This window comes from Ursus maritimus, unplaced genomic scaffold, assembly GCF_017311325.1.
Source record: "Ursus maritimus isolate PB19 unplaced genomic scaffold, ASM1731132v1 scaffold_32, whole genome shotgun sequence".
Classification (NCBI taxonomy): domain Eukaryota; kingdom Metazoa; phylum Chordata; class Mammalia; order Carnivora; family Ursidae; genus Ursus; species Ursus maritimus.
The window spans coordinates 23,649,533-23,676,276 of record NW_024425786.1 but is presented as its reverse complement, the minus strand read 5'-3'; the positions used below and the strand labels follow the sequence as shown (position 1 = coordinate 23,676,276).

Below are 26,744 nucleotides of genomic sequence, written 5' to 3'. Positions count from 1 at the left end.
AGGCAGATGGGCAGGAAGTCGCCCCTAATTAAAAGAGACCTGGAAGGGGGAACTGCCTCTGTCCATGATCCGGGGTTGTTTAACGGCATGTTTGAGAGCCGCCCCAAGTCATTTCCTACTGCATGCTTTGGGAAACCCCGCAGAAGGAAGCAGCCCGGGCCAAGACATGGAGGTGTGAGCATGTGGGTACAGGGAGGTCTAGTAGACTGGCGTTACTGGGCAGTAGCCCCAGTGCTGGGAGACGGGGTTAAGGCTCTGGGACCCTGTCCCCCATTGGCTGAGGGCCTTAAGGCCGCAAGAAGTTGGGTGTCGTGGGGGAGGCCGGATGAGGCCGGATGAGTCAGATGGGGTCCCTGCTCTCCAGGAGGCCCTGGCCACATGGGGGAGGTGGCAGGGCCCCAGCGCGCTCTGTTGAGAGGCCGGGTGGATAGGCCAGCAGCTTGGGGGAGGAAGTCACTGGAGGGGAACTGGCGTTCTGGCTGGGCATCTGCTGTCACGGGGATACCCAGTGGCATCGGGCTGCCGAGGTAGAGCTTGGGATTTTCAGAGCCATCTCTCGGTGCCCCCGCCCCGCGGGGTTCTGAGGCACTGCTGGGGGCGGGAAGCCGTGGAGGGACACGACAGAGACGTGTTTCAAGGGGATCTGTGGGTGCCTACTCGGGGCCCCGGGGCCAGCCTCAGGGAGGGTGTAGAGAGCCCTGGGAGGGAGGACTGCTTTGTAAATCGCACTGCTCTCCCCGTGGAAGTGATGATTATCGTGGTTATTTTTAACACATTCATGACAAAGGAGGCTGAGGGGGCTGCACTGTGTGGGGTTTGGGGGCAGGGTCTGCAGAGCGCGGTGTAGCAGGTGTCTGCAGTCTTGCTCAGATGGCAGAGAGCCTGCGCCCACCCTGCCTGCCAGTGTCGAGGGGAGGGGGGAAACGAGTGGCTCCTCTATGACCGGGGTGGGGGAACGCGCAGGGATATCTGGCCCATGTATGCTGAATGCCTTGGAGCATTCTGCTGCTCGGAGCGAGGCCCTCTGTGCAAGAGCGTGGGAGATGGAGACTCGTCCATCGTGCCCACAAGAGGGACGAGCCTGGGACACTCACAGCTACAGAGGGTGGCAGCCTAGGGTCTCAGCCGCAGAAGGGACCAGCACAGCCAAACTCCTGTGTGGTCAGCCTAGGAAGGCTTCCTGGAGGAGGCAGCATTTAATGTGTTGAAGATTTTGGTAGATGAAGGTGGAGGAGTGGCATTCCAAGGGGGGAGGAAACACCAATCGCAGAGAGGAAAGCATGTAGATGACAAGAAGGAGGTAGCAGACTCCTGATCAATGCCTCGGAGCATTCTGCTGCTCCAAGTGAGGCCCTCTCTGCAAGAGGACCGAGGGAGATTGAGACCCTCCCATCGTGCCCACAAGAGCGAAGAGCCCGACTCCTGCCTGACTCCCTTTCCACGGAGAGCTTATTGTATTCAGGCAGTCCATATCTCTTGTTTCACTTGATTCTGAACCTGTGGCAGGATGTATCATTTTTATTTTCAGTTGAAGATGTTTAAGCTCAGAGAGGTGAGGCAACTTGCCCAAGGGCACACAGCAAGACTCCGGTGGAACTGGGAATCAAATCTGCCACTGTCTGGCTCTTAAAGCTACGTCCCTCCCACTGGCCCACATGACCTTGCAGCGTGCTTGGCTGCCTGGTGGGGAGAAGAAAACAGGACTGGACAGGTCAGCAGGGGCCAGCGCATGCCAGGCTCCGAGGTTTACACTGGTAGCAGTGGGGAGCCACTGAAAGTTCCTTAGGTGGGGGAGTGTGTGAGTGGTTTCAGCTGGGCTCCCAGAGGATCACTTCAGAGGCTCCCGACGAGAATCAGGCTCACGGATGGAGAGTGGATGTGCAAAGGAACAATTAGAAGGTGGTGTGAAAACAGGATAACAGTAGCAAGTGTGAGGGGCTTTGGGGTGAGCAGGTGGGGGCGGAAATGACTTGAGGTCCCACAGGAATTAAGAAAAGCATCCCTGAGGAGCTCCAAGTTGGACTGCATTTTGCTAGAGCCAGCGCGGAGGAGTCAGGCGGGCCTGGGTTCGAATGCCACTCAGCCTCTCTCCAGTGTGCGACCTCAGAGCCTCGGTCCTCATTAGTAACACGGGAGAACCCATCCTCGTGAGGAGGAGACGAGGCGAGGTAGGGTGCACGGTGGCTGGCAAGTAGGGGTTGTGTAGTATATATTACCTTATTCAAAACAAAACAGAGCACTGAAGAGGTCATCAGGGGTTGAGCAGGGAAGTGGGGACCAGGCAGCAGGCCTGGCCCGCCTAGCGCGGGCTCCCAGGTGAGAAAGCCGAAAGATTGCCGGACTGTGAGCATCCAAGCCCCGGGTCCTCCAAGCTCGTGCTGCTCCCTGGATGAGACACTCAGGAGTTCTGGGGGCGCTCACACCCCAGGACCCCTTCTCATCCTGTTGGCTCAGCTGCCTCTTAGACTCCCCTGGGGGTGGGCCCCAAGCCAGCTGGGGCCCACACGTGCTCTGCTGAATAAACGCGGTTTCAGTGGGTGACTCCTCGGGTCTCACCTGTGTCCCCCCTCCTCAGGTAGACCTGCCTTTCCCCTGTGGGGGACATGAATTCCTGGCTTCCCTTCTGAGGGAAGTGGGGTGGGGGTGGAAGGGAGGGCAGTCAGTGTAGGCCCTGTGGCCTTGGGCTTGTCCCCTCCCCTCTCTGGTCCAGCCCAGGAGGCCAGAAGAAGGATTCAAGAGCTGGGCCTGGGACACATTCTGATTTTCAAATCAGGGGGGTTCTAGAAACCACTGACGTCACCTCTGGTTCTATCACGGGGCTGGAAAGCAAAGAGTTGGTGCACTGTTTGTAGAGGCTGTGGAGACCACAGGAAGCAGTGGGAGTCCACGGCGAGCAGGTCAGACGGCTCTCCCAACAGGTCCGCGTTTGCTGGCCATCCTGGATGCCAGGCTGGCGGGTGGGGGTTGCCACAGACACAGTGATGTCAAGACGCCAAAGTGGGAGCTGGATGAGGGAGTTCTCAGCTGGATTTGTGATAGGTCGGGGAGTATCTGTAGAATGTTTACTAGGACATGGGTGTCAGGATGGGGCTGATCTAGGTGGAGGACTGTTGGGTGGAGCTGATACTCAAGATTTACAAGGGACCATTACCACTGACCCATGTGGGGTGGGGTTGGGGGGAAGCTAGGAGGGACATGTTCGTTGGTGTTTATTGGTATGCCTCTGGGCCGGATCCGGGGCCAGGGTTCACTGCGCTCAGGGAGATGGCTTCCACAGCCTTCCTTCAAAAGGCCCATGGGCGTGGGGAAGTTCAGACGGTCGGTCGGAAGGTGGAATCCTCTCTGGTGACAGGGCGCACAGAGGAGGGGACAGCCAACTCTGCCTGGGGAGTGGGGGATGAGGAAGACTTCACAAATGAGAAGTCATGTGAGGTGGATTTTGAAAATCAGGTAGGAGTTTTCGAGGTGAAAAAGGTAGGAAACAAGCAGGTAAAGATTTGAGAAGAAATGGTGGTCCAATTTTGGACGGACTGAATTTGAGGGCTGCTCATCAGGAGACCTGTTCAGAAGGCAGGAGGCTACACAGGAGCGAAGCCCAGCGTGGGGGTGCTGCGGATAATGTCTCGGGAGCAGCCATTCAGAGGGGCTAAATTAAACCTTGGGAGGGGGTGTGGGGGGTGCGGTGGAAACCCGACAAAGCGTGGCTGCCTGATGTGGGAAGTAGCAGGAAGACAGAGCAGTCAAGGAGACTGGGGCTGAGGAGCCAGACAGGTAGGAGGAAACCAGGAGAGTTGGGGAGGGGAGTGTTTCAAGGCAGGAAGAGTCAATGGGGCCCCATGCTGCCGAGGGGTCAAGCGGGATGAAGCGGCAAGCGTCCATAGGCTTAGCAATAAGGAGGACGCTGATGACTTTGTCAAGAACAGTTTCAGCAGAAAGATGTGGTCAGAAGCCAGACTGCAGTGGATTACCAGGCGAGGTGACATTTGAGCCAGGATGTGAGTGGCAGGTGAGAAACTAGAGTGCCAGCTGTGGAACCCTTATTGATGGAGAGGAGGAGCGGGGGGGGCAGTAGCTGGAGGAGGAAGGAGGGTCGAAGGAGGGCTCCCCCCCAGAATGGAGGTCCATTCTTGGGCTGCCGTGAGAAGACCGTGCTGACCAAATGCTGAGCCAGAGGGTAATGAATGGAGCCCTCCTGGAGGGTGGGCGGGGAGATGCGGGACCAGGCCAGGGTGGGACGGGGGTGGGGGGTGGGAGGCTGGCCTTTGTAAGAGGGATGGCAGGGGATTCGGGAGTTGGAGGGGTGGGGCAAGAAGTCGGGGGCAAGTGTTGGTGGGGGAGCTCCTATGTCACAGCGTCTGCTTTCTCTGTAAAGAAGCTCCTTGCAGACAGTGAGGGGGCAGAGATGAGCTGAAGGAGAGAGGTCAAGGTCTGGCACAGCGAAGGTGGAGAATGGGGAAGGCGGGGAGCCAGGGAGTGCTGCTGAGAAGCCCCAGGCGCCCAGCGGATATGCAGCCCTGAATCTGTCCTGGTGCCAGTTGGCACAGCTGTGGGTTTCTTCAGCAGCCTGGGGGTGGGCGTGGAGAAGGCGGCTTGTCACAAGGCTCCGGGGCTGGGGACTGGCTGAGCGGGTGTGGTGGAAGGGCTGGGTGAGGGGATTCAGGAGTGGGCAAGCATGGCGGGAGGCAGGGCCCAAAGTGAGGCCGGGAGGGGTCACAGACACTGTTTGAAGGGAGGAGGCCCGGCGGGGCTGAAGGGTGGCAAGCGGGGGTGCAGAAGAGGTGCAGGTTGTGAGGGGAGAGGGAGACGATAAAAATAAGCCAGATGGGTCCTGCCTTCTGAGCATTCACCACATGCCAAGCAGGGTGCTAAGGGCTTCATGGCCCCCTCTCAGGGAGTCCTCGTCAGCCCTCAAGGGAGGCGGTATTCCGAGTACTGTTCTACGGAGGTGAAAACAGAGTCAGAGAGGCAAAGACACTTGCCCAAGGTCACACAGCGGGTCAGTGTCCATGCCCCAGGTGGGATCCAGGGTTGTCTGACTCCAAAGCCATCCCGGGGGTCCAGGTTTCGGAGCTAGTGGAGAAGTTTTGGCGAGGATGTAGACTGAGTTCTGAGACTAGTGGCTGAGATGGAGGGAAGGACCCCGGAGTTGATGAGACCAGAAGCTGGGCTGAGTGGCACTTCAGGGCCCCCTGCCCAGTGGGTTTGCTCAAGGTGGCCCTCTTTACGCCGGGTGGGATAGAGCTCTCTCTCTCAGATGCAGAGCCTGGACTGGGCAGCAGGGGGCAGGAAGAGCATAGCCCTCTTGGGTTCCTTCAAATCCCGTGCCTGCTGGGTGCTGACCTGGCTTTCAGATACAGAAGAGGGCCTGGGGGTGGGGGCCAGCAGTGCCTTCTCGTGCGGAGCCAGCATGGGCTGAGTCCTGTCCCAAATGCTGTTCCCACCTGTCCAGCAGCCTTTACATGGGCTGGGTCTTTCCCCTCTGTGCTCGTGGCAGCCCCCATCTGTGCTGCCTGGTCTGTGGGAGAGGGCCCGGATGAGCTCACGTCTGAGCAGGAGGGGCCACCTTTGGAGAACAGGAGCTCCCAGCCCCTCCTCCAGCACTGGTGGTTTCCAAGGCCTAGACCAGACACATAAATCAGGGTGGTCAGCTGAGAGCCTGCTGAGGCTGGGGCCGAGGCGGCAGCGGCCTCGGGGAGCACCTGCTGTTCTCCCAGCCACAGGGGCAGTGGGGAGGAGGGTCTGCAAGGCTGTAGGCACCTGCCTCAGGCCCTTGGGTCTCAGACGAGCCACATTCTGACCTGCGGCCTTCAGGTCATAGTCCAGTGCCGCACACTCAGCCCCTGGCTTGGCATGAATCACGTCCCAGAGGCAGGCGGGGGGTGTGTGTGAGGGGGGTGGCCTGTTTGTCAGTCTGAGGAGTCAGTCCCGTGAGGGGAAAGAGCCTGGGCCTCAGGCTCACCCAGCCTGTGTGCTCTTGGACAGGTCACTTCCCCTCTCTGGTCCTCAGTGTCCTCATCTTTAAACAGAGACGATGGTCCCTGCCTCCCAGAGGAGGATTGGAGGAGCTAGGTATGGGTAGCACATGGCCCAGAAGCCTTCCAGAGCCCGCCGATGTGAGTGGCCACTCGTCTTCAGTCTCCCTCAGTCCAGCTGAGGCAAGCGGAGGAGAAGACGGTTGTAAGGCTGCGGGCGAGTCCTGGGCGGCCTTCTGAGCCTCAGTTTCCTTAGCTGTGAAATGGCGGTGGTGGGGCAGGGGCAAGGACCGGACGCTCGGTCAGCCTCGCCTGCAGTCGGTTCCAGGCCCTCAGGCTGAGGCGAGCAAGGCCGCCCTCCCTGTGCCACCGTGGCAGGACAGAGCTGGCCTTTGCTGAGCCCCTGCCACCACCTCCGTGTTCCAGGTGAGGAGCCGGAAGAGGAACCGAAGGTGAAAACCCAGTGGCCAAGGTCTGCAGATGAGCCTGGGCTCTACATGGCGCAGACAGGTAACTCGGGCCCGCCTCCCTTCCTCTGCGGCGGGGGCCCGACGATGTGGCGTCTGGTGGCATGTGTGCTTGGCGTGTGCCCGTCTGTGTCTGTGTCCTAGAGCTCAGTCACATCTCTGCCACGTGAGGCCTGTGGGCAGGGCTGGGCGGCCTCCTTAAGAGCCTGTCACTTGGGTCAGGGTAGGAGGATCCCTAGGAGGCCGAGTGCTCGGGAGGTGCCCCCTGCCGCCGACGCTGTCCCTCTCTCGTAGGCGACCCCGCGGCTGAGGAGTGGTCCCCATGGAGCGTGTGTTCTCTGACGTGTGGGCAGGGTCTGCAGGTGCGGACCCGCTCCTGCGTGTCCTCCCCCTATGGGACCCTGTGCAGCGGGCCCCTGCGGGAGACCCGGCCCTGCAACAATTCAGCCACCTGCCCAGGTACGCCCATCCTCCCGCCTGCTCTGCCTGCAGGGGTAGGTCCTGCCCGGGACTTGGGCGGGTTCATCTTCCAAAAATGGTGGGTTGCCTCCTTTTTTTTTTTACTCGGCAAACTTGACTGTCCCGCACACCGTGCCCAGCCCGCCCCACACAGGGCACTGGGAACACAGAGGAATCAGACCAGGGCCCACACCAGTGGGCTTGGTTCTGGGCCCGGCACTCCCCTGATGCCTGTGTCCTGGTAATCAAGACTCATCTTTTTACCCCCCATTGCCCTCTGTGTTCCTGATGCTCCGGCCATACCAGCGCCCCTTGCACTCCCCATCTCCCTGCATTGGCTTATTCTCATCCTATCCCCACCTTGGCTGTTCCAATTCAGCCCGTCCTTCAAGATCTAAAACAAATGCCACTTTTTTTTTTTTTTAAAATGAAACCTTGCTTGACCACCCCCCCTCCTCTGACTCCCCGTCCCAGTCCCCAGGGAGCCTCCTCAGTCCAGCATGGAGTATTGAGAATGTGCATGTGCCTGCCTGGGACAGGTGGTCCGTCACGGGGAGGTGGGGACTGCCTCAGCCAGTCCTGGTCCTTGTTCCCTGAGGAGTGCAGCAGTGCCTAGGCCATGGCCAGCTCCTGGCCATGGATTTAGAGTAGGGCTACCTGGGAAGGGGGTGTCAGCACCCAGGAGTGTGGCAAGAGCTTGCAGAAGGCTGGGGCAAAGCTGTGTTCCAGAGTGTGAGCTCTCTGTGTCAGTGTCCGTGTAGAGGTTCATGTCTCTTTGTGTGTCCATGCGCTTGGGGTTGGGAGGGGCACTACTCTTGCCCCAGGCCTGTCACGTTGGATTCTTGCTTTGGGTCCGGGCATCGGGAGGGCTGGGGTGGGGTAGGCTGGGGTGGAACTTCAGCCCTTTCCTGGGCTTTCCCGTGCCCCCAGGAGAGGAGGAGCCCCGGCTCCCCTCCTGGGTCGGTCCTAGTCTCCCTGCCCTGGTGTCCACAGGAGGGATCCTGTGTGAGTTGGGACTGTTAGCCCCAGGTCTTCCACATCCCCCCCAAAGGGCGGAGTCCTGGGGCCCAATGCAGAGCCAATGAGGAGCGGTCGCAGAGCTGCCGGAGCTCCTGATTGGTGGGCGGATGGGCAGTGGGCAGGGCCAAAGTGCCGCCCAGCCACCGGCCACGTGCTTCCTTGCAGTGCACGGCGTGTGGGAGGAGTGGGGGTCCTGGAGCCTGTGCTCCCGCAGCTGCGGGCGGGGGTCCCGGAGCCGGATGCGGACCTGCGTGCCCCCCCAGCACGGCGGCAAGGCCTGCGAGGGTCCCGAGCTGCAGACTAAGCTCTGCAGTATGGCTGCCTGCCCGGGTCAGTAGCGCCCGTGGGCTTCCAGGCGGGCGCTGCCCAGCCGGGTGGGGGTCGGGAGACCCAGGGGAGGCAGCCAGGTCCAGTGCCCTGTCCCTGGGGCCCATGAACTTGAACCAAGCATGGGGAGACTGGCAAAGTGTACCTGCCAGCGTGGGAGGTGATGTGGCGCGGCCCAGACTTGGCACACTCTAACCCTGTCAAAAGAAGGCCGCCCCTTCCCCTAAGTCCCGGGATACCCTTCCTGTTCGTTGCCCTTCGGTGCTCATGGCCAGCCCGGCTGTGAAGGGACACAGATCTGGGCTTAAGAGTAGACAAAGTTCCAAAGCTGTCCCTGGGGCCCATTTCCCTAACCAAAAGAGAGCAAGTGCCGCCTTGGTGCTGAGCGCAGAGGTATCCTGTGCTCCTGGAGCTGGTGACAGGCAGGCAGGGCCAGGCCCAGGCACCACCTGCCAACTGCAGCCCCCCTTCATCCACCCCTGTCCCGTGGGTCTGGCCCGGTTCAAGTCTGAATGCCTAGCAGGCTTTGCCATCTCCCTTCCCCCACTGGTCCCCACACCCTTTGCTCAACGGCCACCCCTGCTTGTGTCTCCCCATGCAGTGGAAGGCCAGTGGCTAGAATGGGGTCCCTGGGGCCCGTGTTCCACATCCTGTGCCAACGGGACCCAGCAGCGCAGCCGGAAGTGCAGTGTGGCGGGCCCAGCCTGGGCCACGTGTACGGGGGCCCTCACGGACACCCGCGAGTGCAGCAACCTCGAGTGCCCGGGTGAGTGCTGGGTGCAAGGGTGGCAGGTGGCAGTCCCACCCCCGGGGGGCACCTGGGGCCACTCACGCCCCCCTTCTCCTGCAGCCGCAGATGGCAAGTGGGGGCCGTGGAACGCGTGGAGCCTGTGCTCCAAGACGTGTGACACGGGCTGGCAGCGCCGATTCCGCATGTGCCAGGCCACGGGCGCGCAGGGCTACCCCTGCGAGGGCACTGGAGAGGAGGTGAAGCCTTGCAGTGAGAAGAGATGTCCAGGTATCGGCCGCAGGACGCCGGGGGGTCGAGGGACAAGCCTGTGGGCCTAGCTGAGCCCTTCCACTGTCCCCACAGCCTTCCACGAGATGTGCAGGGATGAGTACGTGATGCTGATGACGTGGAAGAAGGCGGCTGCGGGCGAGATCATCTACAACAAGTGCCCCCCCAACGCCTCAGGTGAGGGGGGTGGCTCTCCCCGAAGCCCCACCCCCGCCCTTCCTGCTCACTCCTTTCTGGCCCCCCCACCTGTTTGAGCCTCCATGCTCAGGTGTGGGGTGAAGTGGGTAGGAGTCCGGCCCCCACACCCAACCCCGCGTCCCCTCCTGTCTCCCTGCAGGGTCTGCCAGCCGCCGCTGTCTCCTCAGTGCCCAGGGCGTGGCCTACTGGGGTCTGCCCAGCTTCGCCCGCTGCATCTCCCACGAGTACCGCTACCTGTACCTGTCGGTGAGGGTGCCCCGCCGGGCTGGAGCGGCCCAGGATCTGTCCCAGGCTCGGCAAGGGGGTGGAGGGACCTTGCTTCCTGCTCTTGCCCGTGTGCCCTGGCATACATATGCCATGCCCACTTCTGCCTGGCAGTGACTCTCCTTGCCCAGCACACTCCTACTCATACCTCCAGGCCTGACTCTCCAGTGTCTTCCCTTATTCCTGGCACCTCCTGTGCTCCTCCGGTCCCCCGAGCCTCCCAGTCATGAGGTGTCACGAATGCTCTTCAGAATGTCTGTGTCCCCTTAGACTGGGAGCTCCTTAAAGGCAGAGACAAAATTGGATTTATTTTTGGGTCCGCAGTGCCCAGCCCAGGGCCTGCCGGGGGGTGAAGAATGTCGGCAGCGAACGTGGCCTGTGTGTCCTGCGTGTCTGACTGTATTTGGTGCTTGCGTTTGCACGCGGAGCTCGTGTTTGAAAGACAGTGATAGTGAGGGTGCCTTACGCTTCCGAGTGCGCATGACCCCTCTGGGCTGGGGAGGCGCCTTGTCCCTGTGCCGGGCCTGTCATCTTTTATGTGCACATCTGAGCGCCTCCCTTCTCCAGCTGTTTCTATTTTGGTCTTTTTCAAGTATCTTTAGGTCTTTTTCTTGGACTCTGTCTCCTATGAGCCCCTCTGAGCAGCTCTCTCTGACCTTTTCCCCCTCTCTCCCCCTCTTGGATGCAAGCAGTGGGTGGAGTGGAGCAGGATGGGCCAGCGGCCGGTCCCAGTTCCTGACCGCATGGTAACAGCAGCCCGCCTGTCCCCTGCAGCTTCGGGAGCACCTGGCCAAGGGGCAGCGCATGCTGGCAGGGGAGGGCATGTCACAAGTGGTACGCAGCCTGCAGGAGCTGCTCGCCCGGCGCACTTACTACAGTGGGGACCTACTCTTCTCTGTGGACATTCTGAGGAATGTCACTGACACCTTCAAGAGGGCCACCTATGTGCCCTCGGCTGACGACGTGCAGGTACCGCCCTGCCCCACCAGAAGGAAGGAGGGCCCCCTAGACTGAAGCGGGAGGTTGGGCTCCCTGTGGCAGAGTCTGGGGGGGTGACGTGTGATTGTTGGGGGGAAGCCACGGTCCCTGGGGCTGGGATCTCCTGACACCTGTGGCTCTTGCCCGCAGCGCTTCTTCCAGGTGGTGAGCTTCATGGTGGATGCAGAGAACAAGGAAAAGTGGGATGATGCTCAGCAGGTGAGGGGCTGGGCTTCCAGGCCTTTTCCCCCAGGACCCACCCCTGCCTCGGACCCTAATCTGTTGTCTGTCTCCAGGTATCCCCTGGCTCTGTGCACCTGCTGCGTGTCGTGGAGGACTTCATTCACCTGGTGGGCGATGCCCTCAAGGCCTTCCAGAGCTCTCTGATTGTCACAGACAACCTGGGTACCAGGAGGCAGGCTAGGGGGCGGGGACTGGAGAGGGCAGAATCCAGGCCGCTGTGGGGGGAGGGATGGTATCTGACGGCTCTTCCTCTTTTTCCTCTCTCCCTCATTTCATCCCTTCCTTGTATCTCTGTCCCTGTCTTCTCCCCTCCCACACCGCGGGTGGTTTCTCTGTGCGCGTGTCCCCCACCCGTGTGTTTGCACCAACCTCGGTGTCTGCCTCTCCCCTTTCTGTTTCTTCCCCTGTGACTCTCCTGCTGCCTCTGTCCCTCCGTGTCTGGTGCGGGTTGCAGTGATCAGCATTCAGCGCGAACCGGTCTCCGCCGTGTCCAGCGACATCACGTTCCCCATGCGTGGCCGCAGGGGCATGAAGGACTGGGTGCGGCACTCGGAGGACCGCCTCTTCCTACCCAAGGAGGTGCTCAGCCTCTCCTCCCCAGGGAAGCCCGCTGCCTCTGGCCCAGTGGGCAGCCCTGGCAGGGGGAGGGGCCCAGGAACCGTGCCCCCTGGCCCCGGCCACTCCCACCAGCGCCTCCTGCCGGCAGACCCCGAGGAGTCGTCGTCCTACTTTGTGATCGGTGCTGTGCTCTACCGCACACTCGGCCTCATCCTGCCACCCCCCAGGTGAGTCCCCGGGGAAGAGTGGAGGGGCCACCTGGGGAAGAGGACTGAGCTTATGCTGACCGCGGGGAGTTCCCTCTGCAGCCTCCTGGACCTTGGGCACTATTGCCTGGCTAGGGACACAGGTGCTTCTCAGATGTCTGTGCAGCTTCCAGAGGCTTCCCCGGGACCAGGGCTGTGGGACTGAGCTCTAGACCTCTCCTGAAGTCCCGGGCCCCACTGAACTAGTCTAGGCCATTCCCAGGCCATGGCTCCCTGGTAGCCCCCTGCCCCTTATCCAGAGCACCTTCGGGTTCTTGCCGCTGGCAGGAGCTGACCTCAGTACCTGTCCCCCAGACCCCCGCTGGCCGTCACATCCAGGGTGATGACAGTGACTGTGCGGCCCCCTACCCAGCCACCAGCTGAGCCCCTTATCACCGTGGAGCTCTCCTACATCATCAACGTGAGTGGGGGCCCAGACGGTCACCCCGGGGATACCCCATCGTGGGCAGCCAAAGGCCTATCCGATAGCGGACCGAACCTCCGGCCTGTGTGGGGCCTGCCGCGGCAGGATGGGTGGTAGTCCAGGGTGGTGAGCTCCCCACCCCACGCTGCACTCGTGACCTCTGCTCCCCAGGGCACCACGGATCCCCACTGCGCCAGCTGGGACTACTCCAGAGCGTGAGTTGGGCAGGGGCTCTGTGTGTGGGGTGCAGCACTAGCACTTCTCTGTCGGGCGGCTATCTCACCTGGAGGGCGAGTGGGTTCCTTGGGGCTGTCCTCAGCCTGAGGGGTCCAGGGCACATCCTGGGGCTCCCAGCCACTGGCCTCTTGGATGTGGCCTTACCCTGGATTTCCGCCAGCACCGGGGGTGGGGCCACGGAGCTGGGCTGGGTATCACTGCACCTCTCTCCTGACTCCAGAGACGCCAGCTCGGGGGACTGGGACACTGAGAGCTGCCAGACGCTGGAGACGCAGGCAGCCCACACTCGCTGCCAGTGCCAGCACCTGTCCACCTTTGCCGTGCTGGCCCAGCCGCCCAAGGACCTGGTGAGCGGGAGGGAGGTGCCTGGGCTCGGTGGGCGGGGCCTCTCCCCGGTTGCCAGGAGCCATCTGTGGCGGTGTCTGCGGGGACCTGGGTGACCCCGCGCGGGCATCTGAGCAGGTGCCCTCGGGGGACTGCATACAGAAGTCCGTGCCGCCAGGAGGGTGCTCACAGGGACGACGTGTGCCTAGGGACGTGTGCTGGTGGGCAATGGCATGTGTGTACACACACGTGCGTGTCTGGTTGTGTGTAGTGAAGTGCGGGCAGCCAAGCGTAAACGCACGTCCATGTGTGTGACTCTGTCTGCCCTGTGCACACGTGGATACGACGGCGAGTGTGAGGAAGGTGTAGGTGCCGGTCGGGGCTAGACAGGAAGTGGGGAGGGGGAGGGCACCCCTGCAGGCGCCTGGCCCAGTGACCGGTGAACCGCCTGCTCACCCTCCTAGACCCTGGAGATGGCAGGCTCCCCCTCGGTCCCCCTCGTGATTGGCTGCGCCGTGTCCTGCATGGCGCTGCTCACCCTCCTTGCCATCTACGCCGCCTTCTGGAGGTAGGTGGGACGCCGGGCAGGGTGCAGCGGGAGGTGGCCAGCCGGCCTCGCTTGGGCGGGGCGGCTAGCTCCTCCTTCCCTGCCCACCGTGCCCTCTCAGGTTCATAAAATCCGAGCGCTCCATCATCTTGTTGAACTTCTGCCTGTCCATCCTGGCATCCAACATCCTGATCCTCGTGGGCCAGTCACGGGTGCTGAGCAAGGCAGGTGCAGGGCACGGGCGCCAGGGTGAGAGTGGAGCGGAAGGGCTGAGGGCGGAGAGTGTTGCCGGAGACGGTGCGCGTGTGTCTGCACGGACGTGCCCACATGGCGGCTGTCTGTATACACCCGGGCCCTGTGTTGGGGGAGGGTAGGAGTGGGAAGGAGCGTGTGTGAGTGGACGTGAGGCCATCGGAGAGGGGTGTGTGTACTCGAGTGGTGGATGTGTGCGGCTGGGAACATGTGTGTGAGCTGAGCTGGCATGCCCATGCGTCAGGCGGGTTTCATCTGTGGAGCCCGAGCCGGGCCTCTTCGTGCCACGTGCCTGTGGATGACCTCGGCTGGCCGTCCCGCCCTCTGCCCCCTCGGCCCGCGCTGTGAAGGCCATGCGTGGCACAGCCGCTCCCGTCTGTCCCCCTCCCCGCCAGCCATGTCTGTGCGGGGGTGGCCTGCCTGCCCGCCTGCCTCCCGGATGCGGGGTGCTGTGTGCGTGTCACCAGGCCCGTGTCGTGCTGTGTGTGGGTGCAGAAAGGCGGGGGTGCCTGACAGGGCTCTGTGGGGGGCGGAGCTCGGGTGGGCGGCCGGCGGCGCCCAGCGTGGGGTGTGGGAAGCCTGGCGCCGCCCACCTCCGTGGCTGCTCGGGGCCACTCCCTCCCTCCGTCTCCCCGCAGGGTGTGTGCACCATGATTGCCGCCTTCTTGCACTTCTTCTTCCTCTCCTCCTTCTGCTGGGTGCTCACGGAGGCCTGGCAGTCCTACCTGGCTGTCATCGGACGGATGCGTACCCGCCTGGTTCGCAAGCGCTTCCTGTGCCTGGGCTGGGGTGAGCAGGGCCCGTGCTGGCCTCTGTGGCTGGGCCGTGGGGGCAGGAGCAGCAGGACAGGGTCAGCTTTGGCCCTGGCCCCGCTCTCTGGGCCCCGGGGTCACCCGCGCTGGGGCTGGGAGGATGAGACAGCTCGGAGAGCCTACAGCCGTCTCACTGTGCCCCCCTCCCCACTCCTCCAGGTCTGCCGGCCCTTGTGGTGGCTGTGTCTGTTGGCTTTACCCGCACCAAAGGATATGGTACATCCAGCTAGTACGTGGGCCTCCCGTGGTGGGCAGCAGGGGGTTAGTGGACCTGTTTGGGCATCACACTGGGCATGGGGTCTTCTCAGACTGCGGTCCTGGCCCATGCCTGCCGTGCTGTGGGCCAATTCTTCCCTGTCTCTGAGCCTCTGTTTCCCTAACTGTAAAAGGATGTGCTGGGATTGGGGGTGATCTCTAAGAACCACTTAGCTCAGGGATCAACCTTGTTCGATACCCATGGTGGGCTCAGGGCTGGGTCTTTGTTAGAGGGGAAACTGAGGCTCAGCCGGAGTCCAAGGCTCACTGTCACCCAGCTGGAGGCTCTGCCCCATCAGCAGCCCAGGGGGCACTGAGTGGTGGTATCTGATGCCCCCCCCCTTTTCCCTCCACCCCAGCTGCTGGCTCTCCCTGGAGGGCGGCCTGCTCTATGCCTTTGTGGGCCCTGCAGCTGTCATTGTCCTGGTATGTGCCCCTTTAGCATCCTGGGAAGGGTGTGGCCGTAGGGGCTCTACCTTCTCCCTGCACTCCAGCTCTTGGGGGAGTTTCCCTGCCAGGGGAAACATGGGGGTTTCCCTGCCAGGAGGGCACCTGGTGATCCTGTCTCCCCCCCTCACTGGACCCCCAGGTGAATATGCTCATTGGGATAATCGTCTTCAACAAGCTCATGGCACGTGATGGCATCTCGGACAAGTCCAAGAAGCAGAGGGCCGGGTAAGGGGGCTGTGACTTGGCCTTGTGGGAAATGATGCAGGGAGGGAGGGCCGGGACTCTTGGAGACTCAGGGCTTGCCGATGCCACCAGGGCTCCCTGGCCTTGGTGCATCAAGGGTGCAGGCAAGGTGGGCACCTGGAGTGCTCCGCTGAAGCCCCTCGCCCACCCTAACCCACCTCTTTCTCTCTCGTCTGCCCTCCCCCTCCCACCCCACTCGGGGCTCATGCTGCCCCGTCTCCTCCCGCTTCCCATGTGTCTCCCCCCTTCTCCCATGTCTGTGCCACCCCCGAGGTCGGAGCGGTGCCCCTGGGCCAGCCTGCTCCTCCCCTGCTCAGCGTGTGGAGCGGTCCCCAGCCCCCTGCTCAGCTCAGCCTCGGCCAGGAACGCCATGTTAGTTGTGCCCCCCGGGGGGGTGGGGGTGGGGGCGGGCGGGGGCAAAAGAATGGGGGGCAGTTCCCACGGTTGGGGGGAGGAGGGATATCAGCCCAGTGCCCTGGAAAGCTTGCCCTGCCCTGCCAACTGCCACACACTCTCAAGGGCTTGGCATTGACGTGGCAAAGGGCAATGGGGAGTGAATGTCTGTGCCTCTTGGAAAATGCTGGGTTCCTGTGCCCACCCCTTGCTCCCACCCCTGCCCCCACTCCCAGCTTATGTTTTATCCAGGCACAGCTGCAGAGCCCTCCTCATACCCCCCCAACCTACAGAGGCTTTTAGAATCTTAGGCCCTTAGAATTTTTGAGCTCATAGAACCTTGGAATGATAGAATCTTAGAATAAGACAATCAGAAGCTAAGAATGTTAGGATGAGTGAATCCTAGTCTTATCACTTGTCCTAGAATCTGAGAGTTAGAATTTTAGAGGTATTGAATCTCACAATCAGTTGGGGGGACAGAGACCCTTAGAGATGGAGAACTATTTCACCAACATACCCCCTGGAAGCCGAGGATCCTAAAATCAGAGCCACGTTAAGAGCAGAAGGAGTGAATGAACGAATCCCCAGGGGCCTTGGGCCCAACCTCCCACCCAGGGCCAGAAATCCATCGGAGCCTCCCTGACCAGTGGGGCTCCAGCTTTATCTTGCACACCTCCGGGGTCGGGGAAGCTCACTGCTTCTGGAGGCAGCCGGCACTGTCTCTGGGAAGCTGCGCAGGGGAGAAAGCTCCCTCTCGCCTGGGCTGCTGTCTGCCTCCCTGACCCAGTGTCTCAGAACTAGCAGTTAAAAGCCTGGGCTTTGGAGGTGGCTGGGCTGGGTCTGCATCCCAGCTCTGTCTCTCTCTCCCAGTTGGGCGCACTCCAGTTTCCTCATCGGTAAATTGGGATAATGATCCCCATGCCTGTTTACTGGAGTTGTTTTGGTCACAGTGTGAACTAATGTATGTAAATTGTTCAGTGTAGGGCCTGGCAGAAGACTGGTGGCTAATCAGTGGTAGCTCTTATGACTGTGATTAGGCCCTTTCTGAGTCTTGGCTGCGCCCCCAGGGGCTGTGGAGACCACTGTGCCCGCCCCCCTGCCCTCCCCCCTCCACTAGGCTGAATAGCCCCGAACTTCTCTTCCTAGGACAGGTCTTGGCCCCCTGCCCGTCTCTCTGCCTTGTCCAGAGCTGTTCCCACCCCTGCCTGACTCTCCTACCGGGGTGCTCATGAGGCAGAGTAGGCTGGGCGTGGCACCTGGCCCAGTAGGGCAAGCCTGCCCTGCTGTGCCCACGTGGGCCCTAGCTGGTGAGGGCGGGCTGGCTCTGGGGCCTGGAAGCCAGGGCCCATCTGCCCCTTCCCTTGGCCGTCCCTGCTCAAGGAGGTGGGGGATGTGTGGGTTCGGTTATGACCCCGGCTTTTCCGGCCAGCCCCAGCTACGCTCTTTCTGCCCAGGGCTCTGAGCGGGCCCCCCTGGGAGCTTGGCACCGCCTCCTTGGGGACCTGAGAGGGGGAAGAGGCTCTGCTGCACTGGGCCTGACCCCATGCCCAAAGATGTGTGCGCTCACGTCCTCCATGCTCTCTGACCATTGGATCTTTGTTTGTGTCGGCCTGCCCGTCTCATGCTCTCTCCCCGTGTTTGCTGCTTTCCTGTCCGGCCCCCTCCCGCCTCTCCTGGAATCTCTGGGGGTGCAGCCCAGGCCTGTGATTCCATGCAGAATGGGGCTGGAACTCACAGCACCTACATCTGCCTCCCTCCCCGTCTTCTCTCCCACCGGCTCTTTCTACCTTCTCTGTCTCCGTCCCCTGACGCTGCCTCGGGCTCAGTCCCAGGTGTCTGTCCCTCCCACCTCTCCTGGTCCCTGCTCTGGCCCCGCTGCCGCCCTTCTCCGCTCTCTGTCTCTGTTCTCTGTCTCTCTGCCTTCAGCTCCTCGGCCTCTGTCTGCTTGGGGACATTGCTGAGGTCTTGGATTCGGAGCCCTGCCAGTCTTGGGCAGCTTAAGGGCCCCAGGCCGAACAGAGGCCTGGACTCAGCACCCCACCCCCACCCCCGTCCTGTCCCCTGGAGTGTCACCCTGATGCACCCTCTGCTGCCGTCCTCAGGGCCTCGCTCTGGAGCTCCTGCGTGGTGCTGCCCCTGCTGGCGCTCACCTGGATGTCGGCCGTCCTGGCCATGACAGACCGGCGCTCCGTCCTCTTCCAGGCGCTCTTCGCTGTCTTCAACTCGGCGCAGGGCTTTGTCATCACTGCGGTGCACTGCTTCCTGCGCCGAGAGGTGGGGCTGGGCTTCTCCCGCCCCCTCCCATCCACTTCACCTGTGCCGACGGGGAGGAGCCAATCCCTAACCGGGCCCCCAGCTGGGTTTGGAAGCTGGTGGCATGGGGCAGCCTTGGCCTTGGCCTTCGGACCTCCTAGGGCGCCTTCTCCCCTCTGACCTTCCCCCTACACCGGATGCACTTCTTTCCTTCCACACCCACCTGGGTGTCTGGGGTGGGAGGCACAGCTCGCTGTGGCCAGGGGCCCTGTGGTGGCCTCAGGCCCAGCAGGCACCCGCTGCTCCCAGGTCCAGGACGTGGTGAAGTGCCAGATGGGCGTGTGCCGGGCGGATGAGAGTGAAGACTCCCCTGACTCCTGTAAGAACGGGCAGCTGCAGATCCTGGTGAGTGAGGAGGCCACGGTGGGGTGCGGGTGGGCTCTGAGTATGCCCCCCCCTAGTCCTCCTGCCCCAGGTTCGTCTTCGCATCCATGGAGGGGGTGAGAGACAGGGAGGGGACAGAGATCGGGTTTGATTCAGGCCCAGTCACTGACAGCTTGGTGGCATCGGGCCAGTCTTTTCCCCTTTCAGTTTTCCCACCTGTCGGCCGAGGCTGGACAAGACCCTGTCAGGGGCCCCTCTGGGCTCCGTCAGGCAGTGTGCCGAGGGCAGCCCCTCTGGGTGGCTGGGGAGAGGCCTGAACTCCCTCCCCCCACCCTGATACATGGACCCTCTCTCTGCCCATCTGCTCTGTTCCTCTCTGCCTATAGTCAGACTTTGAAAAGGATGTGGATCTGGCTTGTCAGACAGGTGAGTCCGTCCAAGAGCTGAGAATGGCCCCCAGGGGTGGACGAGAAGGGAGGGAGGGCCTGCAGCCCCACCACAGGAGGCCCTGTGAACAGTCCGGTTGTGGGGTTTAGCTGTAGAGTCAGAGAGCCCTAAGTTGAGTCAAAGCTGTGAACACCACTTACTGTGTGACTTTGGGCAAACGGCTGACTTCTCTGAGCCTTAAATGAGTTAGGGGACATTTGCCTAGCAGGGTGCTTGATGTATAGTGGCTGTCACGTTATTATATCATTTCCATGATTCTTACCAGAATGTGTTTCCAGTTCTGGCTCCTGGGGAGGAGCTGCCGGGGGTGGGGGGTGGGACAGGGAAGAGCAAGGCCGTTTTCACAGCCTTGGGGCTGTGGGGGTCAGAGGTCAGGACCTGCACCGGGAGCTGACCTATGGGAGCTGGGCCTTGGCTTCATCCCTTGCCCTGCCTTGCTGTGGGCCTCTGGGTCGGTCTGACCCCTCTTCTTAACCCATCTCGTGTGTGAGAAAGTACCCACCACCTAGCCGTCTCTCCAGGACTCAGTTTCCTCTCCTTGGACTCAGTCCGAGCTCAGGGGCTTGGTACCTACCCAGCCCGGGCAGGGGCATCAGGGACTCCTCCTCCTGAGGACTTACCTCTCTCCCACTCCTGCCCTCAGTTCTGTTCAAGGAGGTCAACACTTGCAACCCATCTACCATCACGGGCACACTGTCCCGCCTGTCCCTCGACGAGGACGAGGAGCCCAAGTCCTGCCTCGTGGGTCCCGAGGGCGGCCTCAGCTTCTCGCCGCTGCCCGGGAATATCCTGGTGCCCATGGCGGCCTCACCAGGGCTGGGGGAGCCACCGCCCCCACAGGAGGCCAACCCCGTGTACATGTGCGGGGAAGGCGGCCTGCGGCAGCTGGACCTCACGTGGCTGCGGCCGGAGCCGGGCTCTGAGGGGGACTACATGGTGCTGCCCCGGCGGACTCTGAGCCTGCAGCCCGGCAGCGGGGGCGGCGCTGGCGAAGATCCCCCAAGGGCCCGGCCCGAGGGCACCCCTCGGCGGGCTGCCAAGACACTGGCCCATCCGGAAGGCTACCCCAGCTTCCTGTCTGTGGACCACTCAGGCCTGGGGCTGGGCCCTGCCTATGGGTCTCTACAGAACCCCTACGGGATGACCTTCCAGCCGCCACCGCCGACGCCCAGTGCCCGCCAAGTCTCTGAGCCAGGGGAACGCAGCCGGACCATGCCCCGCACTGTGCCGGGCTCCGCCATGAAGCTGGGCTCCCTGGAGGTGAGGGGCTGTAGGGCACGGGGTGGGGGTGGGAGGCCTGCCTGCGTGCACCCAAGACTATGTCTGAGTCACAGGCCACAGCAGGGAGGGACAGCCAGCAGCGCCCCCAGAGCGGCCCCTTTGGCCGACGTGGCTGGGAGTGTGTACTTCATGCCTCTCTTCTCGGTTTGCGCTCCCCCCAATACCAGGGAATCCTGGCTTCTCTGAACTCAGATGGGCTGGGGCTCCGAGCGCGGAGGGCACACTTTTTGGGCCTTCGCACTTGCTTCAGTGCCTTCTTTGGGGTGACCGGTTAGGACGGGTCTTCCTTGGAGGGGCCTGGTGTCGTGATGTTAGGGAAGTCGTACCAGGGGCTGGGAGCCTAGGTCTCTGAGTCTGGCAGGTGTGGGCTTAGATCTGGGCGCTACTGATCAGCTGTGAGATCCCGAGAGTCGTCTCGCTCTGAGCCTCCGTCTCCTCGTTGGTGAAGAGGGCAGCCTCTTTGTAGAGTTGTTCCGAGGACTAATTGAGAGGTATAAAACGTTTGTCTCGGTGTGGAGCAGGTAGAAAGTGCCAGATAATTGGAAACGGATGCTGTTAACATCCCTGACATCAGCCTCAGGCACTGCCCCTAGGCCTCTGGCCCTTGACCCTCTCTTCCTGAGAAAACATGAGCCCCTGTGTCTCACTGCCTGTGTGTTTTCTGTGGATGCCCCACCTTCCCTCCGGCCTCCTCAGGGAATTACTGGGAACAAGCAGGTGACAAGTGGGGAGCCACTGTAGAACTCTAGAACATTCTAGAACTCTGGGAGGGATGATGGAAACGCGGGCAAGGACAGGGGCAGGAGTCACAGCTCAGACACCGTTGGCTGCTCATGTTTGGCCTCCGACACCTCTCCCCATCCTCCGCACAAAGGAAATTAAGTTAGCAGCTAGAGGTTTGCAAGTTTAGTTTCTCTCCCAAAAATGTTTCTTGAACATTTGGCGCCCGCTCCTGCTGCAGATGGCAGGAACAGGAAGGCGTAACAAAGGCAAAATACACCAGCGCCGGGGAGGAGCGCGTTCGGCGTCAACGGCAGGTTTTGTTCTGTGGACACCTGCCCAGGGTTGGGCCACGGAGGAGGGGCCAGTTTTGGGCTCTTTGTGTGGGAGGTAGCACTAAATGTGGCGGTGTCTTGAGGGGTCAAGGATGACGTCCAGGATTCTGGTGCAGGCAACTGCCGTGGAGTGGAGGCGGAGGAGCGGGTTTGGGGCGGGGAACTCGGAGTTTTTTTAGTTGGGCACAGCTGTGTACGTGGTGCCTGTGGGCATTGGGACAGGAGGAGATGTCCCGCTGCTTCCAGAAAGAGAGATGTGGCCAGAACAGGGAGGGCACACACATGTGCGTGGTCAAGGGCAGGAGAGCGCCTAGGGCCAAGCGTGGAGAGCCTCATGCTGGGGAAGCCAGGGATGGTGGGGAAGGGGCAGGCGGGGAGGTGGGAGGAGCAGGAGAGAGTGGTGTCATGGAGGCCAGTGGTGATGACCACATCTGCTGGGCCCGGGACTCAGGAGATCTTAGCTGGTGGTCTTAGCATCATCCCTGAGGGCCTTGGGGCAAGTCCCTTCCCCTCCCTGGACCTCAGTTTCCCCAGTGTAACCTGGGACGGTTGACCTTGGTCTCATGAGCGCTCCTGGTGCCAACATTCTAAGGCCTCCTCCTTGAGCGGCACTGGACGCTGCTTAAGTCAATGGGGCCTTGAATGTGCTCTTGGGCCAGCAAGGGCCTGGACGGGCGCAGAGGCCAGGGAGGCAAGACCTGGTTTGTCAGCAAGGCAGGGTCAAAGGAAGGACTGAACACCCGAGTCCTTGTGTTTGCATGGCAAGTGGAAGCTTCCAAGGAGAGGGGCGCCTGTGGCTGCCAGAGGATGGGGCAGGATGGGGTGGAGGGGTAGAGTCCGGGGCACAGGGGAAGGAGTGTCTGCTCTGGGATCCCATGTGGGATTCCGTGTCTCTGTGCCCCTCGGCTTAGGTTGTGTGTCTGTGGTGTGTCTGTGTGTGCGTGCTCCCCGTGAGTGTCTGCCGGCAGGTTTGGGCATGTGTGGGCCTTGCAGGAGCAGCGGAGTGTGGGCCGGGGCTGGAGCCACAGCCCTGTGGCGGGGTCGTGCCTCAACCCCTCAGCCCCTAGGCCGCTGCCCTGTCCCTCCAACCCCGAGGGCTGCCCTTAAGGATTCCTGGCTTCTGGGCCCTGGGCTGGCAGGGAGGTGCGAGGGCAGAGGTTGGGTAACAGGGTTGCGGTCTCTAAAGCCCCCATGTGCTAAGAAACTTTCTTCTCCTTCACTGTTTCCTCGGTGCTCCCTCCCAGCGAAAGAAGTTACGATATTCAGACTTGGACTTTGAGGTAAGTGGTATATGTGTGTGCCTGTGTGTATGCGTGTGTATGCGTGTGTGTGTGTGTGTGTGTGTGTGTGTGTGTGTGTTGGGGGGGCATCTGTCTGTGGTGTCTGTCCCCAGAGGGTCCACTCCTCACATGAGCCAAAGCCCCATAGCGGAGCCTGACCCAAGGACCCCGAGCCGGTGGCTTCCGTGGGGTTTTCCCACCATCCCCCCCCAACCCGAGCCCCAGCCCAGAGCTTGGAAGCTGAGGGAGAGCCAGGCCTTGTGCTGGAGGGCCAACAGCAGGCCAGATGCGGGGAGCCAGGGTGTGAGGGGGGGCGGGGGGGGCTCACCGTGCCGCCGGATGCCGTCCCCCCCCTCTGACCCCCTGCGGCTCCCAGAAGGTGATGCACACCCGGAAGCGGCACTCGGAACTCTACCACGAGCTCAACCAGAAATTCCACACTTTCGACCGCTACCGCAGCCAGTCCACAGCCAAGGTGAGGGCTCCTCCCGAGTTTTTTCTGCCCAAAGCTCAGGGCCCAACTCGCCACAGGGCCCCCCAGGGTCGGAGCCTGACCCATGGCCCCCGTTGCAGAGGGAGAAGCGGTGGAGTGTGTCCTCGGGTGGGACAGCCGAACGGAGCGTGTCTGGCGTAAGTCCCCCCTCCGCAGGCTGGGTCAGGGTCAGGTGGGATCTGAGGGGCTGCTTCCCTCCCAGCCCTCCTCCCCTTCCTGGGCCACCTCAGCCCACCTCACCAAGGGCTTACCCATGGCATAAGTGACAGTTCTGGGACTGCCTGGGAATGGGGGGCATTGCCAGGGGCTCTGGCAGGACCTTGGGAAGGTGGGCACACAGAAGACAACGACCCCAGGGGCCTCTCAGAGCGCAGGGCTCGGGAACCCAACTCTGGAGCCGGGCGGATCTGGGTTTGAACTCTATTCAGGCCCCTGGGTGCTGGGTAACTTTGGGCTTCTCTGGCCCTCTCTGGGCCTCCTCAGCTTGTCCTGTACAACGAGCGAGAGGATATTGGCCCAGCTCCACGGGTCCTTCCCACTGCCTCCCACAGGAGAAGCCCAGCCCTGGGGAGCATCCCGGCTTGTCCCAACAGCGGAGACACCAGAGCTGGAGCACCTTCAAGTCTATGACGTTGGGCTCGCTGCCCCCCAAGCCCCGAGAACGGCTGGGCCTGCACCGAGCAGCCGCCTGGGAGCCCACAGAGCCACCCGATGGTGACTTCCAGACAGAGGTGTGAGTGCCACACCGGACTGCCCACTGCGTATAAATATATATATCTCTCTATTTTCACACTCCACTTTGGAACCACCCAGGAGCCGGCGCCCCCTCCCCTCTCCCGAGGGCTGGGCAGGGAGGCGCAGTGGACTCAGCCGGGCTGGGGGAGCCAGACACGGCATGGCCTGGGGGGCTAGAGCCCTTCCCCTGTTTCTCAGAGGCCCCCCCATCTTCACCCCAGCTGTCTGTCCCTGTCCCGGGCTGGGGAGGGGGGAGGGAAACTTTGTCGGGAATAAACTTCACTCTGTGGATTTTGCTGCTGAGCTGTTTGCTTCCCCCAGGTGAAGGCCCAGCCCTGGGACCCCAGCTTTATTCCCCCGTCTTCTCGGTTCACCTCACTGGGTCTCAGCAAACTGTATAATGGGGTTAAGCCCTCCCTGACTGGGAAGGGGCACCTGGGCTCTGACTCCATCTTACCCCTGACTCCCTGGGTGACCTTGGGCACATCCTGTCTCCCGTCAGGGCCTGGATGGGGTGCGAAGATTGGGAATGTGGGATGGGACCCCTTGCAGCTGGCCTTCTTCCTTGGCTATGATGGTCATGGCTGCTTTCACTGGGACTCAGAGGCCAGACGGCCTGGGCTGGAGCCAAGGCAGAGCTTAGGGACCTTGGTTTCTGTGGAATAGGGCTGGTAATAGTACCTACCTCGCAGGGTTGTTAAGAGGATGAGACATGTTAATATGCACAAAACGCTTAGCGAAGGCCTGGCACGGGAGACGCTTCTAAAGGCTTAGCTATTATCACTTGGCACTTGGTCCCATGCTATGCTCTGTGCTGGGAGCTTCGCACATACAGCCCCGGATCCCTCAGAATAACCTGGAAGGTTTTAGGTCTGTGGATGGGAAAACAAGGCCAGAATTGGGAAGTGACTTGCTCAAGGTCACTATCAGGGTCAGAGCTGGGATTTCAAGCCTAGGCAGACAGTGGAGCCCGCCCTCCTTCATCTTTATCAGCCTCCCCCTGATAGGACAGGAAGCTGGGGCTCAGCTCCCTGGGACCCGACCTTCCTGGCTGTTGGGGAGCAGCAGGGGGAGCCTCGGGGTCCAGGGCTCAGGTTGGGTGTGGAGTGGAAGGGCCAGGCTGGCTTGGGGCCTGAGGGCCGGGGTGGGAGACTCATTGCTGGGGTGTATTCCTCACATGCCCGAGTGGATGATGGCACCCAGGAAGAGGGAGTGTAGGACTGGCATGTGGACGTGTCTTGCAGCGAGGGCGGTGGTGCTCCTGTGGTCAGGCAGCATCGGGAGCGGGGGCCACAGGTGCCGCTGCCGGCCTGGTCATTCGGCAGCACGGGCACCCCTGGGCCACTCCCCAGGGACTCAGGCTTGAGGGGTGGCTGACCCATCAGAGGGAGGGGTTAGGTGCTGTGGGAGCCTGGATGGGGGAGAAGGGGGAAGGGACTGGCTGCTGCGGCAGGTCACAGCTAACAGTCCCCCGGAGGAATGGTGGCCACGGAGGTCCAGGCTCCCCCAGCCTTCTCTGAATCCTGCCTGCTGTGGCCTGGTCAGAGGACCAGGAGCGGAGTCCTCAGACCTGTGCCCCTAGGCCCCGGGCTTTTCCAGGCCCCCGGCGTTCCTGTGAACCTCCGGCCTCCCCCAACTCGGGCAGCCCGGGGAACGTACTGTGCACAGGGCTCTCTCAGGCACGACCTTGTCTGAGTCTTCAAGGTAGGTACTGTGACTCCCCCATTTGACAGATGAGGAAATCAGGGCTCACAGAGGGGACATGACTTTCCCGAACTCCCACACCTTGTAAGTGACTCTACTGGGGCTTGTGGCTGCGAGTGGCAGAATCTCGATCCCAGCCAGCCTGGGTAAGAGGGGACTCTGTTCACTCAGGAGTTGCAGGCTGCAGCGAGGACGATGGTGGGCATGTGTGGCTGTCCATAGGTGATGGAACCCAGGGTCAGAAGCCTCCAGATGTTCCCAGATGTCCCTCCAGATGTCCCTTACAGCTGCTCTGTGTCAGCTTCATTCTTTCAGGCCAGCTTCCTCACCCCCGCACTAGGCCTCCTTCCAGCTCCCATCACTGGCTTTGCCCCCAGAGAAGAAGAAACTTTCTCTTATATTCCAATCACTCCCCAAGGAAGGGCTGTGATTGGCCCAGGCAGAGTTTGGGGTGCTGTGATGGGCACGATGGGTACAAACGAAGCCCCTGGCCCTGACCTTGGGCCAGTGGGCCCCCCCTCACGCCACGGGTCAGGCTTTCCTTTGAGTTACCGCCACAGCCTTCTCAGTGTCTTTCCTGTACTCTGGTCTCCTCTCTTCCCCGCCCTGGGCTGCGCTGGCCACCACTGGGATCCGGGGCTGAGCTACCCAGCGCCTTCCCCTCCCCCCTGGTTTCTCACTGTGCATCTGGTTTGAGGCAGCTTGGTATTCACCTTGTTCGTTCTGCTCAAGCAGTGACCACAGCTGTAGCAGAGGCTCCTGAGGCGGGAGGCTGCTCACGTCTGTGGTTGGGGACAGAGCTTTCCTGGGCTGAGGCTCTGCGCCTCTCTGCCCCCAAGTCCTCACTCCCCCAGGCACTGCCTTGCCGTGTGAGGCGTGACCTGGGACAGGCCCTATCAGCCTTGGGTTTCCTTATCTGTAGGCCTGATAACCCTTCCATTAGGGCTGATAGCTTACAACTTGTCATTTCTCTCCTGGACTTGAATTTCTCACCTCCTCGTCCTCCTTATTCTCTCTGCCTCCTGTCTCCAGTCCTTTACTCCCCTGGCCTGCCACTGCCCTGCACGGAAGCCTCCTGAGGATCCTAGAATTAGCCCAGAATACAAGGCCCTTGGTGATAGGACCCTTGCCTACCTCTCCTGGCCTGTCTCTCCACCTCTGTGCCTAGGCACACGCCATTTCTTCTGCTTGGACCTCCCTTCTGCTCGCACTGGCAGATCCCTTCACCCTTCTAGCTCCAGCCCAAGTGGCCCGTCTGTGAAGCCATCCCTGAACTCCCCATCTCAGCAGTCAGCACTTGCTGGGCTCCCTCAGCCCTGGCACACACTTTCACTGTCACACTGCTCACAGAATTGGTGTCATTCACGTCCATGTGGTTCAGGTTTGTGCCCTCAGTCGAGGGCTCTACACAGAGCAGGCATCATGG

The 26,744-nt window shown here is 61.7% G+C and overlaps 1 protein-coding gene across 1 annotated transcript in view; it reads left to right on the top strand.

Moving 5' to 3' along the window:
* The window catches only part of ADGRB2 (adhesion G protein-coupled receptor B2), a 29,447-nt gene extending 5,550 nt beyond the window's left edge, over window positions 1–23,897 (top strand). The window contains exons 2-30 of the mRNA XM_040619384.1: window positions 6,399–6,482; window positions 6,734–6,898; window positions 8,084–8,248; window positions 8,847–9,011; window positions 9,096–9,263; window positions 9,339–9,440; window positions 9,601–9,707; window positions 10,500–10,694; window positions 10,854–10,922; window positions 11,000–11,108; window positions 11,401–11,731; window positions 12,065–12,170; window positions 12,345–12,388; window positions 12,631–12,757; window positions 13,199–13,302; window positions 13,403–13,505; window positions 14,172–14,322; window positions 14,505–14,574; window positions 14,960–15,026; window positions 15,190–15,275; window positions 15,567–15,665; window positions 17,789–17,960; window positions 18,249–18,344; window positions 18,710–18,749; window positions 19,414–20,030; window positions 22,351–22,386; window positions 22,763–22,861; window positions 22,960–23,016; window positions 23,431–23,897. Of these exons, the coding sequence (XP_040475318.1) occupies window positions 6,399–6,482; window positions 6,734–6,898; window positions 8,084–8,248; window positions 8,847–9,011; window positions 9,096–9,263; window positions 9,339–9,440; window positions 9,601–9,707; window positions 10,500–10,694; window positions 10,854–10,922; window positions 11,000–11,108; window positions 11,401–11,731; window positions 12,065–12,170; window positions 12,345–12,388; window positions 12,631–12,757; window positions 13,199–13,302; window positions 13,403–13,505; window positions 14,172–14,322; window positions 14,505–14,574; window positions 14,960–15,026; window positions 15,190–15,275; window positions 15,567–15,665; window positions 17,789–17,960; window positions 18,249–18,344; window positions 18,710–18,749; window positions 19,414–20,030; window positions 22,351–22,386; window positions 22,763–22,861; window positions 22,960–23,016; window positions 23,431–23,616 (3,920 nt within the window). The 3' untranslated portion in view covers window positions 23,617–23,897. The remainder of the gene's footprint in view (window positions 1–6,398; window positions 6,483–6,733; window positions 6,899–8,083; window positions 8,249–8,846; window positions 9,012–9,095; window positions 9,264–9,338; window positions 9,441–9,600; window positions 9,708–10,499; window positions 10,695–10,853; window positions 10,923–10,999; window positions 11,109–11,400; window positions 11,732–12,064; window positions 12,171–12,344; window positions 12,389–12,630; window positions 12,758–13,198; window positions 13,303–13,402; window positions 13,506–14,171; window positions 14,323–14,504; window positions 14,575–14,959; window positions 15,027–15,189; window positions 15,276–15,566; window positions 15,666–17,788; window positions 17,961–18,248; window positions 18,345–18,709; window positions 18,750–19,413; window positions 20,031–22,350; window positions 22,387–22,762; window positions 22,862–22,959; window positions 23,017–23,430) is intronic.
* Window positions 23,898–26,744: the final 2,847 nt, after the last annotated feature.